The 13870-nt window shown below is 39.3% G+C and overlaps 1 protein-coding gene across 2 annotated transcripts in view; it reads right to left on the minus strand.

Annotated features, from left to right (window-relative positions):
* Window positions 1-13870, minus strand: part of fam189a1 (family with sequence similarity 189 member A1) — an 85312-nt gene that overhangs the window by 35744 nt on the left and 35698 nt on the right. For both annotated transcript variants that reach the window (XM_056381715.1, XM_056381724.1), the window contains exon 2: window positions 9518-9574. In XM_056381715.1, coding sequence (XP_056237690.1) covers window positions 9518-9574 — 57 coding nt within the window. The remainder of the gene's footprint in view (window positions 1-9517; window positions 9575-13870) is intronic.

A 13870-nucleotide genomic window follows, 5' to 3' on the forward strand; every position in this document is an offset into this window, starting at 1 on the left:
TTCACTCCTAATTAGAGAATTCATTTGTCCATTTAGGTCTGTACGAAAAATGCTCAACTATTTGAAGGCTAAATTGGTCTGGACAGATACAACATAACTACCTAGACTGGTCTGACGCACAGCCTTTCCATCATTTCATTAATTGGATGATTAAAAAAATGTCACTCACAAACCGGGTAGTTTAGATTTTTTGTTGTCCCGATGTTTGGTTATAAATCTTTATTCCACCAGTGTAGATATGTCTGTTTCACTGTTGCAATCAGTCAGTGTGCCCTCCCTCTCTCTCTCGCTCTCTCTTCCTCCCTCTCTCAGCCATATTTATGGCCTGTCAGGGTCACAGGCTGTCACAGAGAGCACCCTCATAAACCCTTTCACCGATGTCCTGCTGGCCCTACTGTAGTTATGTGATCATAATGGAAAGTCTACAGTTATCACATGTGTGTGTGCTCTTCGTGATTTGTGTGCATCATTAGCTAAGACATCTGGAGATGTGGAGAGCAGAAGTGTGTGTTTATATGTGTCTTATGGTTTAGAAAAGGAAAGCATACTGCCCTCATGACCATGCAGTGGGCATGAGGTTTGTGTGCGTGCAGATTTATACCCAGGAAGTCTGCAGCCATCAGGGTGTCACTGAAATGGTGCTGTAAATCACACACACTTCTCAGATAAACAGGCACGCACACATTTGTCAAATTAAGCTGTAGTGGAAGTTCAACCAGTGGAGGACGACACACACCCTGTAACGCCTCATGCCTAATATTTCTCCACTGCCAGTCATATCCACAATTGTCCAGTCCCAAACTAATTAGTGCACATCCATCACTTTCTATGTTTTCTCTCAAACCTTTAATGCAATATATTTCTTTCATTTTTCCAAAACACTCCCACACCCAACAAGATGCTGTCAAGTATATATACACATGCCAGTTTTTTTCCCACAGGTTTGATCATAATTTGACTTGACATCTGGTTGTTAGTATGACTAATTATTAGTTTTCTGTTTTTGCCTTTTTTGGAAAAAAGGAATGAAACGTGGGAAGAAAGAGAAGGTCAAAACAATGCAAAAAAAGGTATGTGCTAAAAGAAACCGCACAAGTAGGTGCCTGAAAAACAAGAATCTCATCTCCAACATTACAGAATGTTTTGAAAATAGCTACCAAACACCCTCCCTATGCAATACTGCATCATCAGAGTTCACAGTTTATTTTCAAGACAAGCTTACTTTTGCCGATTTCAAAATAGTTGGCAATTAATTAATTGGCTCTCTGTGTGGATATGCTGTAACACTTTGTGTTAACCTACACAGGACTGCTGTCCAGGATTCCAGGATACAGACACTAAGGTCATGAGTGAGAAAACTTTCACTAGACGCCGAAAATAAAGTCTCAATAGTTGCTTCTGTTTCTTTTTTACACATTTAATTAACCATTCAATTAAACTGTCTGTGAATTTTCTCTCACATTACAACATAACTTGTCTTCCAGATTAAACGACAAAACATAGTTGTCTAGGCTCTATAAAACGAGAAAAAACACATTTGTCTGTGTTTTCCTAAACTGTTAAAAATCACAGTTGAAAAATCTGTTTTATCTGTTTTTGTTTCTGTTAAGTGACAACGGTACGGTGCTTTGTTGAGGTTTGGAGAAATTTGGTTTAATATGATTAATTTGCTAAGGTTATGGGACCATTATCATCATGGTGACAACAATAAACATGTGGTGAAGGTTTGAGAACAATCATGGATAAAAAAAGAAAAGAAAAAAGAAACACGACCTTGACTGTTGGTAAATGAACAGCAGTCTCACATTACGTTTTGTTAACCCAGCTATCAACCCTGACCTCCTCCATATGCAGACTTTGTTGCTTTATAAAGTCGTCACTTGACTTCCTTCTTTTGCTCCCCTCATAATTACCATAGCCACTTTGTTACTTGAACATAAACATGTCATTTTGAGGCATTAAGTCAAACAACCGGTGCTGTTGGGAGGACAGTCTCCAACATTAAAGTTTAAACACTGTTTTAAAGTCTTCTCCATACTGCCAGGAATATAATTCTGCTGGGGTAAATACTGAATCACTCGTATACTTCTTTAGATGAATTATTAGAAATTTAACAGAATTTATATATATGTATTCTGCTAAATTTATATATATGTACATTTAGATGTGTGTTTGATGTATATATATTACATTATAAAGAATTTTCATTGTAGAATGTAAACTGGCCTCCCGGCTTCCAAACACAAACAAATCCCAGAAAAATTGACAAGAGGACACAATGTCAGTGTCCTCATGGGTAGCTACTGCCCTTTATGTGCAGCATGTGCATGTTCATGTTTCCAGTGGAAGCACGGTAGAAGATAGCTGCAGCAACGTTAATAAACGGCATAAGAAATATGACAGAACATGATGGCAGATTCTAATCTTTACAAATCAAACATGAATGATTGTTTTCAGTGTCCCAGGCCTGTTCGAGCAGGCGGCAGAGGGATGAGCATATCCCTTGGATCAGGCCAGAAACATGCTCCAGGTCCAACCTGTCACTCTAAAGGTTAACGGATGCAGTGGAGAGTCACACTACACCACCACTGAGGTGACCGAGGTGAAACATCTGCCCTCTGTGTGGCTATGGCCATTGTTTGCAATAACCAAAGTATTTTCTAGGAGCCCACACTGTTCTATGAAAGCTAAAAACATACCTAGCTCAGAGCACTCTTGGGAATGTACAGCAGCGTCTCATTTCCATTGAAAACAATGAGGAGAAAAGAAAAAAGATGTTCCCAGCAGACATGCAGCTTTAATATTCTCGGGGCATACAGTATAGGTCGAGCGCTCGCTGGTGTCGAGATAAACCTTCATAGCTCAGTTGATTAATGCATTACAGTGGAAGGCTGGAGCAGGCGTGGACATGAATTCATTTTCTGACAGTAATACAATGCAAAATGAAACACTCCTCGGTTATAGACAGTTTGTTTCATAAGCTCTACCCAGCGGTTGGGTTGGCCCTTAGTGACTAACACGTTTACATAGACTGTAATATTCCAATATTACAGTAACCTGATTAAGACAACACTGTATACTAATAAGAAATTTCTATACAAAAATGTGTTCTAATTTTTCCAAACAAGGTCAAAGTCCAACAAAGTATAATGAAAGCGAGACTTGAAGTATTTCAGTTCTAGCCACAATATTAAAGAGCATTTTAAATATGTGTACGCCTTAATCAAACTACAAGACTATTTGATGTTCCACAGCATTTTGTGATACATCCATATGATGATCTGTTTGCTTGTCGACATATCCTCTACTTCTAACATACCTGTAACAAGACTAACGACGTGTAACCACAGAAAAAGTTTCAACCATATTTTTCAGTTGTCTGTTTCAAGTGCATCTAACAGAGCAGATACACTCCTATTTCAATCAATCCAGCTGTCTACAGAGGCTGCATAATGGCTATCATTTTACTCTACACACTCAAAAATGCAGCCCAACACATACTTTTATGCTTCAAGTCTATTTTCTTCTGTTTTGCATATAACTTGGTTTAGTATTGGTCTCTGAGCCGAGCCAAAATGCAGCTGCTCACACTATGCTTCCTGTGTAAACATAGTGTAAACATCTACAACTGCTCAAGCAGTTCTGTGAAGCCGTCAAATCAGAGCTTTGGGCCAAACGTCAGCATGCCAACACGCTCGCAATGACAAGGTCACCCGAGGAAAAATCAGGGGTTCATCAAAGTCTGTAGGATTCATCCTCAGGGAACCATAAATGTCCGTATCAAATATAAGGGCCAATCATCTGGCAGTTACTGAGATATTTCAGTCTTAATCGTTTGTGGTTCAATGTTCCATGAACAGGAATATCGTTCATCTAAAATACTGTCCTACCTGGAGTAAGCTCAACAGTCAGACTGTTTCAGTCCATGCAAACACAGTCAGTTGTACAGGAAATCACTGTGTGACATTCAAGACGATGGCTCAGCTACACAACCGTCCTCCAACCCTGTATCTCTCACTGAAAACAATTTGCACTTCCTCCATGTGGAAACATGAGCGTAAAGTAGTTGCTCATGTTGGATTCTCTTACTGCCTGACATCTCACAAGTGCAGTGACTGTTTCACCTCGGGACTGATGTGTCTCTCCATTATTTAAATCTCTCTGTGCTAGTATAAGTCACTACAGCATAAAACATACTTTCCTTTTATGAATGAAACAGCCAAACTGACAAGCTAAAATCTGAAAAAAGAGGCTAAACTAAAATTAGGTGTATCATCTAAAAGGTTAATAAAAATAGTTTCGAAAATGTGCCAATTTCTTTTTCTTTCTTGCCAAGAGTTAGAGAAGATCAATAACACTATCATGCCTGTGCATTACTAGAACTGTAGCTACAACAGGTTGTATTCCAAATCTTGGTGAGTAAAGGAATGAAGTTTGATGCTGAACTCACAGTGTTTCTTTCTAGACTGTTAATGCTAACACTGGCTATGTAGCAATAGCAAAACTTACAAAAAGCTCCTTTAAACAAACATGGTACGAGTTAATTTAGCAGTGTTGGCAGGTGTATTTTTCAGCGGACCACGAAGCAAATGTCCGTAACTGAGTGAGTGATGAAGTTACATCATTGGTAGGCCAGCGGAGTGTTGGACTTTTCCCATCGGCCGTTGCTCTTTCAAAATGATTTGGTGTTTGTATTACATCATCAGGGAGTGCAGTACTGCGGTGCAGTACAATTTCATAACTGAGCTGTGACTAAATGAAAAAAAAGGTACAAATAGTCGAATCTTGCAGTCAAATCCGATTCCGCTGACGAGAGAGAGAGAGAGAGTAATGCAAGTCACAGAGTTGATGTTCTGACGCGACAAAGTGCTGTATTGGAATTGCATTTATTTAAATGAAATTAACTGTACATTAAATGCATATATAGAAGTATGTAGAGCCATGTGTTATGTGCACTGTATGTGTTTTAAACAAACTAATAACAGCAAAAAAGCAACAACAGTCGAGGCTTCCTGAGACAGAGGCTATATACTGCAGACTTTCAGTGATGTTTCCCTGCAGGGCAAACAAGGACTTACTGCCCTCTAACTCTGTCTAGTTCTTTCTCTAAACACATAATCCATCACAGTCACAAACAGCAGAAGACTGCAGGTAGTCTTGTCTTTCTCCTGGCTCTGAGTGATAGAGAGTGAATCTGCTGTGGCATTAATGCAGTAAACTAGAATGGATAGGAAACTACAGTGTTTATTAGCTGTTCCAGATAAGGTGGAAGAGGCAGATTTCCTTCAAACATGGATGCAGTGCGTTTTTCTCAATTTCACTGAGTGTAATATACAGTATCAAAAATCTTTCATGTGAAGTTTATGAGGAAACTTTGGGGTCAACAGAATTTCATATTCAACATATCTTCTCTCCGCAATTGTGCACCTGTTCTTCTACTGTGGCTTACACACATGCCACACCAACCATCCTAACATTGCACTCAGCCTCATGCGCCGACTTGACTGCAGTGTGTCAGAGCCAAAAGTGTTGCACAAGCTTTCTTCTCTATACCCTGTCTCACCTTTTCTATTTATAACCCATATCTGCCTGTCTAATACATCAGGGTGGAAGCAAAGATCTCAAAATACAGACTGACTCAAAACAAAGGTCAAAATATTGAAAGATCATAGCAATAAAAAGAACATTGCTATATCTCATACAAATTTATTTATGGTTGCAGGTATAGCTGTTTATAGCTATTTTAAGTCTATAAAATGTCATAGAATAATAAAAACCCAACCAGCACAATTTCTCTGAACCATAAAGGAGTAGGAATGAAAATGAAAATGCATATTTGTTTTCTTGCCCTGAGTTCGATTAGAAGGTTGATACCACTCTTATGCCTGTCTTTTCAATATGAAGCCACAGGCAGCAGCGGGTTAGCTTAGCTTAGCATAAAGACTGGAGTCTTGAGGTAGTGAATGAACCAGTGGAGGCTCCATACACTTTGGTTTTTATATGGATTAAAGACCATACTGCTGTTTCCCCATTTCCAATGTAAGCAAAGCTAAGCAAACCAGTTGCTTGCTGTAGCTTCATTTTTAAAACAGACAGACATGAGAATGGGATTGATCTTCTCATCTAACTCTCAGCAAGAAGGCAAATAAACATATTTCCCAAAATGGCAAACGATTCCTTTAAGTAACGTGGTTAATTTGTTTAACTGTTCAAAACCAGAACATAATCAACTTGCAGCACCATAAAATAGAGAAAAGGTCCATCTACACACACATCCAGACACTGGAAGCATCAACTATTGGGCATTTTTGCACAACAATTGACTTGAAACCGTTATGAAATAAATTGTTATTAAACTGACTAATGAAGTAATCGACTAATCCTTCCCTGAGTAAAATCCTAACTTGACCAGATCAGAGACCAATCTCAAATAAGTCAGCAGTCTTTAATGCACATACTTAAAAGGTTTGGAGAAACTCCAGTTATTACGAATCCCGATGCAGAGCATACCCACCCACAGTTGGCAGATGGGTTGGTGCAGCATTGCCAGGCCTGAAAGCGTCCAGCCGGTGTATTAGTCACCTGCCAGTCAGCACTGGGTCGATGCCAGAAATGAAAAAGCTCGCCTGTCAGGACTGAACATTACATGCTTCATTAACAGTCACAAAAAAAAAAAAAAAAAAAAAAAAACCACACTAGATATTACCTTTAAGACCCTTCTAAAGACAGGGAGCAGCAACTGTGGACTGACATCTCTGTGTACGTGCAGACACAAGACTATTCCAGTAAATTAGTCACGCTTTTTAAGGAAAGAAAAGTAAGAGGATTTAACTCTTTTACAGCGCACAATGTGTGACCAATTTCAACTCACACCTCAATGATGGGATATTTCCTTTGATCCCTAAGAGCCAAAATGATTCACATCTCCTTCTTGGGCATAACACTACGAAAAAGCAAAGAAAGGAAGAGGTAATGGAAATGTTAAGGGAGAGGATGCTGATATTGTGTGGCAGGGAAGCAAGGTGATAAAACTAAAGGTAGCGAGGCAAGTGATATGCAGTTGTGTGTGTGTGTGTGTGTGTGTGTGTGTGTGTGTGTGTGTGTGTGTGTGTGTGTGTGTGTGTGTGTGTGAGAGAGAGAGAAAGGCGGGGGGGGGTAAAGCTGCAAAAATGAGATGAGATTATTTATGGCATTAAGAAACCATGAAATAGAATCGGGCAGGGGCTTGTAGTTCATCTCCACTTTAAAAGACAGAAAGACTGAAAGCTATGTAGACAGAGAGAGATCATCTTCAGTTACAAGTAAACCATGATGCATCTGTGTGTTATTCTGAAGTACAAAGGAAGGGATAATAGTCGGTCATTTAAAGCTTTTCAGCCTCTATTTCTGCAAACCAATTAATCCCTGGAAATCTTGGGAGTGAGAGAAACATTTTACCACCCAGATGCAAAGCAACACTGCAAGACCAAGAAAATAAAAAAGTACATAAAAATAAAAGTGGTCTAGTTATTTACAAAAAGTAAGAAACTTCACTTCTACTCACAATTTTAAGAATAAAAGCTGTTCATGAAGTTTCTTACAACTTAAAAATACTCTCTCTACTGAAGACATCTCTTCAGTTAGTTAAGAGCGGATCTCAGACACCTTCTGTTTCAGGTGAACTGTAATATGTTGGTCATGATGTATAATGCATTAGCTGAAGCACTATGTATGATTCAGGTTAGCTTTAGCCAGATATCTGCAATGATTGGAACAGTGAACAGGATGTTACACACCCTTTCTTGTCTTTATTAGGGTTGTGAACATCAAGAATAAAGAATAAATAATTGATGTTGTTTGCAGTCACTTTCCGTGCAGCATGATGGTCTGAATCGTCTGTGAGGTACTAAACTCTCTTTGTTACTGGTATGTGATTTAGAGGCAGCTGTGGAGTTTCTTTTTGTTCCCCTTTCTGCCAATTTCTTATAATTTCAAATTCAAATTTTAAATTTGATGGATTAACTAATTTCACATATTAATTGCTACTGGATACACACGTTTTACATAAGTAAAATAAACTTTTAAAAAGTTATACATTTTTGCAGAATATCAAAAAAGAACAATATGATAGATGTAGGGTATATCCTTCCTTCTGATTGGCTATTTACAAAGAGCGTGCATGTGATTAATCATGTGACTTGCTCTTAAAGGTTACTCTTACACTTTATACTAAGTAGCTCAATAAATGTGTCTTATTTCTCACACTCGGCAAATGATTTTACTCCCTGGTTCTGTATTTATTCGACTTAAGAGATTTACTCTAAAGATTTCTAAAATACTTATAATATAAATGTATAAACAGGGATGAAATAATAGAAATTGGTTTACAAGGAAACAAGAGGAAAACCAAACTGAGGTAAGAATCAAATTCTGTCTGCTGGTAGTGGACAAACGTCAAACAAATCATATAATAGGAAGAATTTAGCACCACACTGACATGGGAAGTCAATGCACACAAATCAGTGCCAGCTTCTTTCTTGTTGTTTGCACCTATGATAAATGCAAAAAACAAGAAAAGTGGTATAACATCACATCAGATGTCTAAGTCATAGGCAAATCGTGAGCTAAAGCTATCTTAATCCAATCACTCAAAAACAGGTGTGTGTCCACCTCTAGTTCTGTGCTGCAGTTAAGATCTGCTCTTAAGCAAACTGCCAGAGCTCTGTTACATTTATCTTTCCCTTAAGTCCAAAATTTCTCTCTTAGCAGTTTGATAAAAATCCAACATCCTGTGATCTGAGCTCAGACAGTGCCGCGTACATGGCAGCACAAAGCTTTCAATCCTGAATGATGCTATGTGTGTTTGAACTGAGTAGCACAGTTCAGCGACTCTTCATCGGTGCAAGCATAGACAAGAAAAATGAAAACTGCAAAGACTTCTGACTGACTTTGGTCCTGTAGTTTCCAGGTCAGTGGCTGTGAAAACATACAACACTGGAGCTGTGATCCAGGGAATTTAACAAAACCTGAACATGCCCCAAAGTTGAGACCACGCTCAGTTACAGTTTCTACAGCTGCTAAACCACAAGTGGGAGCAGCTAACAACGTGTGGATTTTTCAGCACTCATATTGTGTTAACAAGCTGAGATGGCAGCATAGGGACTATTTATAGGTTTACAGATACTGCATATATTTATAATCAGTGACAGATTTTACTGGTAAATAAGTAATGATTGATTTGCATGCTTTTCTGGTTTGCTAAAGCATCTGAGGTAATCACATGAGTATATAATGTCCTATGCTTTGTTGTGATTTGCATTCTCATGTTGTGTGTATACTGATGCACGAGGTGCACCTCGCATGAAAGAAACATGCATCTGTTTAGTCATCTGTTTCATCATGTGAATGTGTGTCTCTTGTACGTCTTCACGTCTCCATCAATTCCATCCGCGCAATAAAAGACTCCCTCTTGGGTATTATTGCTTTGTTCAGGGTTGTCAGATTAACGGCTGAGTGTGGGTGTTCAGAGGACACTCACCACAAGAGAGAGCGGCCTCTTCCATGACACCACTCCGATCAGTCCAGAGAGCAGCACCTGGCAGAGAAAACCAAAACAGATTCTGTAAGAGGTGAATGATACTAACAAGTATGAGAAAACAAAGATGGATGTATGTTCATATATCTGCACTAAAGAGAAATTCCTGTGTCATGTAACCTGGAGCTTCTTTTTGTAGTTTGGGCCACTTTTCCTATCAATTATTATATCTAGTATAATAATATATTTAAATCTTGTGTTAAGGCACCTGAACATTGGCTGTGGAAGCTCCCACCCTTTGAAACTGTGTTGATTATGTTTGTATTTCCCTTATGCCTTTGTCCATTTTTAGACATGCGTGGCTCTGGGGATAGTAATGTTGGTCAGTCAGTCAGTTGTTCACTTTGGTCGACACTGATTTATCTCAACAACTATTGGATAGATTGCCATGAAATTCGGTTCAGAAATTCATGCCCAAATGTCCAATGTAAACATCCTTTACAGTGTGACTTTCTGTAATTGACCACGTAGTTTTTTGTGCAATGAGGGATTATTATCAACATTTCAGGTGCCCTCGTTTTCTGTTTTACCTCAAAATGAAGTGGTTTGGATAATCTGTCAATTATAGTCTGTGTGATCTGACCACTTGTTTCTTGCTTCGTCACACTTCACTGTAGCACTGTTGCCACGTTTCCAGATCTCAGCAATTACTTTGGTGAACCCGATGTTATCAGTACCAATTACACTGATGGCGAAAATTATGAAAGATAAGACCAAAGTTTTAATAAACCAAAATACACAGCAATTAACATTGCCTCAATTCAAAGGCCTCTAATAGACAAAAGAGACTTTCAGTATGGGGTTCAATTCTTTGGTTTCTCTGGTAAAGACACTAATTGAAAAGATCATGATAAGTTGAGTAATACACAGATCAGTCTGTATCACCCTTGTTTCAGTGTGAGTCTCTTTGTCAATTAGTCATCAAGTATTCACCGGGTGACTCCCCCCACAGATTATTTCTCCTTTATCTGGGGGCAAATGGACGTGATCCTGTAGTTTGAGGTGGTTAATTAAAGGAAATTGAATGCAGCAAGCTTTTCTGGGGCTGCACTATGCATAAGTGTGATGCCACATTTTTTCACAGTAGGTTAGGATTTTAAGAGCTATTCTAATGTGTTCCCAGCTTCTTGTAAGTATGATTCACTCCTTACACAACCTGATCCCCCATACAGGAAACTGTGTATGTACTTCTCATTTCATTCGGCTGCTGCCGAAATGAGATGTCAAGGCTGCTGAAAGTCCACACTTTGGTCCCACTGGGACTTCAGAGTGTCCTGATATTATTCATGTTTACCTCTTTATTAGCTGCCAGATGTATTTTGAGTGTGGTACAAATTTTAGATCATGTATGGAGGAGATCAGGGTGGATGGATATGTCAACAAAAGTGAAAGTTTCTTCTAGTCTCATCTAATGTCACTACTAAGGTCACTTCATCAGACTGTCTCTCGGGACATATTGATACTCCAGGTTTTTCCATTAGCACTGATCAGCTTTTCAGATTTTGTGCTCCAGCTACCTGGAGCCAGTTACCCTGAAGCTTCATGCTGAGATGAAGCAATTCAAACTATCTGGACCCATCTTGCTGCGAGGTCTGTGCCTGCCCCTAATATTTATTACTCCCATCTGTTATTGATCCGTCTGTCTGATTTAAATCCACGTAATCCTACCTCTGTACAAACTGTGTGTTTGCGTTTTGTGAGGATGTAACTCCAAACAGCAGATGTTTTTTTTTAATGAGATGCCTGATTAAATTAAATTTAGATTTGAAAGAACACCCATTGGTTTTCTCAGCACGCTTCACTCGGGTGTGGTGTTGTATTTTTACAGAGCTTGGTACTGTAGGTGTGAATTCCTGTATCACTGAAATGTGTGTGAACAAAGGGTACTCATAGCCTCCAGTGCTCCATTCCTCCATGGTCTGTCTCTGCCTTTCACCCTTCTTCACCCTCCATTAAACACCAACACGCTCTCCCCATTTTCTCCCCATCTTGTTCCCCTCCTTCCCTCTATCCACTGACTTGCTTGATATCCGCCTTCTCTATTTTTTGCCATCTTTCCCTTTCCAATTTCTCCCCACATCACACTCCATCTCTGTAGCTCCTGCTCTGCGCCCACACAGTCACAGTATATTTCTGCACTTACACGCTCACTTTCACTATACTCCCTATCCAGCCTTCTCATTTCTATTTCCCTCTCCATCCTGTTCCACTCTCTAGTCAATCTTCCACTGCTTCACTCACCTTGATACTCACAGGACCTGGTGAATGGGATGTCAATATTTCATTTGAGTGTGCACACACACACACGCACACACACACACACACACACACACACACACACAAACACACACACACACACACAAACACAAACACACACACACACACACACACACACACACATCCCACACGAATGCAGGAGTCTTGGGACCCCGATATACAAATAGAAACGTGGATGAGGCTGACGCTATTTTATCTTTTTTATAAGTAACAACAAATTCCACAAAAAGACCAAAACCAGCAATAAATGTATCCAGCTATCTTACATTATGCTGTGATATAGACTTACCATCCAAAAACCATTCAAAAAAAAAAAAAACATTACTCCCTGCACATTTTTTCCCCACTCATTTTGTTGTAGTGAACTCTTTGTCATGCTGCAGTCATGCTTGGATAGTATCAGAATAAAGGCTGTCCCCCCCAGTGTCCACTGGGTGCAATTATGTCACTGCCCAGCTCCGTTGCGACTGCCAGAGACAATCTGTAGCCATTCTAGCCGACGTGCCAATGCCTACAGTCTCTTTCATCATTCCACTGTCTTTACAAGCTGCGTCTATTTTTGTTCAAGCAGTCCGTTCTGAAGCATGAAATTCACTTCACTATTAGTGCCCATATTTATATTTCATTGACTTACAATTATGCATTTCATTAACTGTCTTTACATGCATATAGAAAAACGACATATTTCTTTTTTGCTTTCTCACTTTGAAGCAGGAGAATGATTGCTACCGTTCTCCTTTTTGCTAATATACAGTATACTATTTAGGAAATATAGATACAAAACAAAAGAATAACATGCAACCAGAGGCAGCGGACATGCACCCTATGCACCCTCTTTACTGATAATGTCTGTACTGTATCTTCTGTGTCGGTTGCTGCTACAAACTGCATCAGACAGCAGCAGACAGTGGCTTGTGTTACTCCTTTGTTACTGCAGGTACCATTCAAACTGCATACTGGTGTCAGGCACTGCCACATGGAGTCTAGGGAAATTGTGTCACTATTACAAGCCTCTCTCTCTCGCTCACTCTCTCTCTGCTTCGGTGCTGTTCCTTGGTGCAGTAGGGAAAAAGTGCACTGCATGACGCACAGTCCAGGCTGTACTGAGATCCTATATCCTAATTTAGTTCCCCAACCGTTTCAGTCTCATCAGAAACTGTGCAACTAGAAGTAGCTCAAGTCATGTTATTGCTTTTAGGAATTTAGGCGCTCCATGAGCAGATATTCCCGCATGACTGAAAAGGGGTGATGCATGGCACAGGATATGACATATCACAGACTGATTCAAAATATGTTTACTTTATTACCCCAAAGTTTGCTGCAAATGAGTTAATTTAAGGGTTGTAATTATACACACACACACACACACACACACACACACACACACACACACACACACACACACACACACACACACACACTTTAGGTGTGATGATATTTATTTATATATCAATTTTAAGATGCTTTCTTTACATCATATTAAGGTTCCTCTTCTTCCTACTGCTCTTCCAACTGTATTTTTGATGTTTTGTTGATATTTTGATGTATTACCTTTATACTGGTTAACAATACCCAACAAAACGTCTGTCAGCCTATTTGTGCATATAAATAAATGTATATATATATATATATTAATATATATATATATCTGTTGAAAAAGACAATGTTTCATTCCAAGTCAGATCTTCATGTGGTAGAAATGCTTAAAAGAGTGAGAGAGAATTAATCTCATTATTCCTGTATTTGGTGTTTTACTTCCTAGGGGGTGTGATGAAGTGGGGAAACTACAAAGATTACAGGGCTGTATGATACATCTGTATAATGGTATACGAGTAGAAAAACTTAAATAGTTTGGGATCAGAGACCATCACTGCAGCAGAGACTGAATGTAACTAAAATGCAGGGATGCTCTCTTCTCGTCTCATCCTGACTTTTTTTTTTTCCCTCACCGTCCTTCCTGTCTCTTCACTGTGCTGTGCATTGCATGTGCCCATGCGTACATGTGTGAAAGCCTATGTG

Source organism: Seriola aureovittata, chromosome 1 (genome assembly GCF_021018895.1).
Source record: "Seriola aureovittata isolate HTS-2021-v1 ecotype China chromosome 1, ASM2101889v1, whole genome shotgun sequence".
Lineage (NCBI taxonomy): Eukaryota > Metazoa > Chordata > Actinopteri > Carangiformes > Carangidae > Seriola > Seriola aureovittata.